The sequence below is a fragment of the Teleopsis dalmanni genome, chromosome 2, assembly GCF_002237135.1.
Source record: "Teleopsis dalmanni isolate 2A chromosome 2, ASM223713v2, whole genome shotgun sequence".
Taxonomy (NCBI): Eukaryota; Metazoa; Arthropoda; class Insecta; order Diptera; family Diopsidae; genus Teleopsis; species Teleopsis dalmanni.
In genome coordinates this window covers 64,909,342-64,914,218 of record NC_051847.1, presented here as the reverse complement: position 1 = coordinate 64,914,218, position 4,877 = coordinate 64,909,342, and the positions used below count along the sequence as shown (strand labels likewise).

The 4,877-nt window shown below is 29.5% G+C and overlaps 1 protein-coding gene across 1 annotated transcript; it reads left to right on the top strand.

Annotated features, from left to right (window-relative positions):
- LOC119673894 (NF-kappa-B essential modulator) lies at nt 1-4,219 on the top strand (the record flags this gene model as incomplete). The annotated part of the gene is given in 4 exon segments (XM_038085001.1): nt 1-635; nt 710-812; nt 3,822-3,952; nt 4,050-4,219. Coding segments are annotated over 4 exon segments (806 nt in total), but the record flags the coding sequence as incomplete, so codon positions are not given.
- Nucleotides 4,220-4,877: the final 658 nt, after the last annotated feature.

The window sequence follows — 4,877 nt, the reverse complement described above, 5'->3', positions numbered from 1 at the left end:
ACATTTTCCGCAAATAGAAGAAATATAAATAGTTACTACGCGATATTCAATAAAAAACAAAATAAATTATTTCACAATTTGTTAATCCGAAAGTGATTCATTTAGAAATCAACAAAACATACATATAAAAACTATTAGATAAGGTTTTAAAATAAAACTGCGAACAACCTAAATAGGGGAAATACTTGAGAATATTATTGTATTATTAAAAACAATTAAAAACTAACTACAGAATGTCTGACGACGAATCCTTTGTTATATTGGGCACATCCCCAATGCCTTCAATCAACAGCAGTCAACCAGAATCAGTTAACTCCTTTGACTCACTGCAGCGTAGTCAAATTAAAAACGAGATTAAGTTGGCAGTTGAAGACGTCTCTCCAACTTCAACTTCCTTTGACAAAGTTGCGGACAATGTGGTAGCGGAGAAATGTAAAAGTGCCGATGCTTCCATTGAAAATATAAAAACAGAAACTGAAGTTGTGGTTGAAAGCAAAGGCAAAGAGAGGAGCAAGAGTTTGGAGGAACGCATGAATAAAAGTGACGCACAATCCATACCACAGCCGGGCACCTCGGCTAACTCATCAATGGCTGCCAGTTTTCTATTGGGAGAACTCAATGCTGATGTTTTAAAGGTATATTACATATTCATAAATTAAATAATTTTGTTTAATATTCTATTTTTCTTTTCTCTTTTTGGACATTATAGACAAGCGTCTATTCACAATTTCCTAGCCTATGCTCCATGGAGGCTTGCGCTGAAGACGTTGTGAAATTGCAAAATATGATGTCAGAATACGTGGAATTGAAGCGTGAGTAGAAATTTATTTCTCAATTAAACATAAAAGTAATAAATAACTGTTTGAGCTTTTCACATTTATTCTAAATTGTGAAGAGTCTTGTCAATCTTTAGAGAATTTCCGTAACTTACACCTACTGGTAGTATGCCACTAAATCTTTGACGCTGCTTTACCAGGTCATCAAATTTTTATATGTACATGGTTATAGAATGTATACTTAGAATTTGCTTAGGTAATAGAAAATCTACCTGCGAGCTACTTGCGATTTCAAACGTATGCAATTTTTATACTAACACCAAATACTAAAAATGTGTGCAACAATTGTTCAAAGGAAATTCTCTATACAGATTTTTATTTTACAATAAAAATGTTTTATTTAAGGTTTTCTCAGAAAATTGCACACAATTTTACCTGCATTTATTTTTTGCTCTAAATTTTCTTTCACTGTAAGTACTCTTTTTCTCACTGCTTCAACTGTTGTGATTGTTGTAATATATAGAACGTGGATATCCAAAATAAATGCAGATAAATTTATCTAAATATAGATAAAACTAAATGTAGTTAAATTTATCTAAATGCAGATATCTAAATATAGATAAAACTAAATGAAGATTAATTTATGTAAATGCAGAAAAAACTCTAACGTAGATAAATTTATCTAAATATAGATAAACTAACTTACTCAAAAAGTAAAATGCAAATGCATTCTATAGCGATAAGTTCTATTGTTAATGTAGATAAATTTATCTACTTTAAAGTTTTGTCTACATTTAGATCAATTTATCTACATTTAAAATAGAACTTATTGCTATAGAATGCATTTACAACTTACATTTTGAATTTATCTGTAATTTAATGTATATAAATTTATCTAAATATAGATGAAACTAAATTTAGATTAATTATTCTACATTAAGCTACATATAAATTCAAAAAGAAAGATGTGAATTCATCTTATAGTGACAAGTTCTATTTTAAAAAGAGTTAAATTGATCTATATTTAGTTATCTAGATTTAGCTGCAGATGAATTCAAAAAGAATGATGTAAATGCATATCCCATCCCCCCGTACTTACAAATACTGTCTTTAATTTATGTAATTTTTTTTAACTGAATTTGAAATAGTTTTCTTTATCTAATCTAACTAATTACACTAGTAAATGATACCGAGTGTTTTTATATTCATGTAGCCATTAATATACTTTAAATAGTAACTAAAAACTAATTAGTTTTATATACTCATTGGTAGTACTACTAACTGATTATCATCTATATAACTTCTTATATAGCAAGGAACTATATACAGATAATATATCTATTTCTTTTACGAGAAGTGCTTCCAAGGTCTTCTTTATGTTATAGATCGCAATATTACTCAGAATGTGGGTATTTTGGTATTACTCTTAAAAGGACATACATACATTCATACAAGCGCTGTGTTATTATTGATGTGATGAAAACGCTCTCGAAAATATACACTAAACCCGCCTAAACGTGTCTATTTCTAATGTGTCCCCAAAGTGCAGCTCTACCCCCATGATGCCGTTCATTTGTTCTCTTGCCCCATTGCACACACATAAACCTCCGTCCAATCGTCCTTTAGACCCACCACCTTGAAGTGGCCAATTTTCTCCATCTGTACATGGATTGATTTTCAATTTAAATCTCACGCATATACAATCCATTCACTTTCCCTTATTGCTATCGCCCCGCCCTACTATCACCCATCCCAAACCATGTGTTCGTCTTTCAAACTCTTTTATATTATCTGCTCGGAGATTTACCGCGGGTTACAACAATAAAACATACACTTATGTTCGATTTATGTCTTGGTTCATCTATCGAAATTATGGATTATGTCATTTAACTCATTTGGGGGAGTGATTCCTAACCTTTTTTTGACCAAGAACCACTGTAATATTTTTGTTTTTAGAAGGGGACCACAAAGTTTAAGAATAATAAACTATGATTATTTTCATATGCTTTATGCTTCTGTGATATAATATATAATGAATTGTATAAGTACATAGGTACATTACATAGAGTATAAAATAGGTATATGATTACTTGGAAATTTTTTGTGCTTATTTTCTAATAAGTGAGGTCTCAGTGGATAAACTACAAGCTATGTATTTATATCTGTTGAATTTGATTCTACCGAACTACCGGTTGGGAAGCACTGATTTAGAGTAATGACACTCCAAAAAGACATTAATTATTGCTGTCGTTCCATTAATGTATTTATTTCATTATACAGACTGTTTGTACCGTTCAATTCGATATGTAGAGTTAACTAAGATAAAGGTGACTATAAATTATCATACACGTTAACATTGCATTAATGACCAAGACTTCAATTGCAATCAACAACTTCCATACTAACTCAAACCGTATTTTGTTTTATCGTCAGTTATGTGTGTTTCCAGAATTAAAGATTCTAGTATCTTCTGCTAGTTTTTATTACATATTCTAAATATCTGTAGTATATAATGTACCGTAGGGTGTACAAATCATATGTAGAAAAGTGCTAAATATCTTCTTATTTGGCCATAACAACCTGTTACCGGGTTTCGCCCTGACGCAGCATGTCTCTCCAGGCGCCTCTGCTGCGTGCGTCTATATTATACTAATACACATATATTTTTTAGAGGGCGTCAAAAAGCTATTGTGGTCCAGCCAATGCAGTGTTTGTTTTTTTCGTAGAATGCCTAACTGTGCAACCTGCTTTGAGTCCTTCTAGAAGTTCTTTAAATACTTATCTAATCACTCTATATACGTTCTCTAGAACTTGTTACTATTTCAACCTCTGTGAGTCGTTATAGCATGTTTCTTTTTTTCTAAACTGACCCAATTAGAATTCGTAGTATATTCCTTTCGAATACAACATCCTTTTCCGGTATATTAATATAAAGAAAATACTTCAGTCATTACTACTATTTTCTTTGACTATTACTTAAAATAAGGGTCTCACATATGGATTAATATTGTTAAATTTTAATTATATTTTATAATTTACTTTCAGATACTTTATCTAAGGTCAGTTTGACAATGAAGCAGTACTACGAGAGAACTACAATATGGAAAGAACAAATGCAACGTACAGAAACAGAATATAAACAGTTATTGGAAGAATGTCACAATCAAATTGCTATAGTAAGAACTATATTTTTTTATATCTTATTACGATCATTAAAATATAGATTATTTTTAACAATATATAATAATTATAAATCCTTTTTTTTTTGTATAGTTACGCAATGAAAATTTGGAACTAAAAGAAGAGTTAAAGTCAAAAATGGTTGACCTCAAATTATGCGATGACATACGTCAGAAAGATCACGAAAAATTAATTTTGACGTTATCTGAAAAAAGCTCTATTATTGAAAACATGAGAACGCAAATCGAAAAATTGGAACAACAGCAATTGGTAAAATATATTTAAATTGTTATGTTTTATATATAATAATATCTAAAACTATACTGAAAGGTTTCTACTGAAAACATTATTTTATTTTAAATGCTCTATTTTTTTTTTTTGAATATGAAAATGAATTGGAACACAAGATAAGGTTTAGATAATTTTAATTGCTAATTTACTACAATTATTTATTCATATTTGTATATAGAATGATCAAACGATCGATTTTAATACTATATTATTTTTAATTAAGCATCTTTCTTAATTAAATTTTAATTGGAATATTTAACCTTGCAAATATAAAGTCTATTGTATAGGAGTCCTGCATTTAAGTCCTGCTTCCATAATATATATATATTTTTGTTCTGTTTTATCGAGTAATAATTAATTGTCGGAAGTTATGTACTTTCTCAAGAGTTCTCTTCATTTGAGTATTAGTAAAGTGTATCTCTCCAGCATCTCGAGATATTCTCCTCCTCTTTACTTAATCTGCAGTTTCCATTAGACAAGATTTCTAGTAAATTTAGTTATTATTTCAGACTATAATATTCTAATTCTAAAGTTCTTTTTAACTAATGGTGTTCTTGATTGTTAAATCTGGGATAATTTTTTCAATCAATATGCTCTTTTAAAGCAATTTTATTTTCAATTAGTAAATCT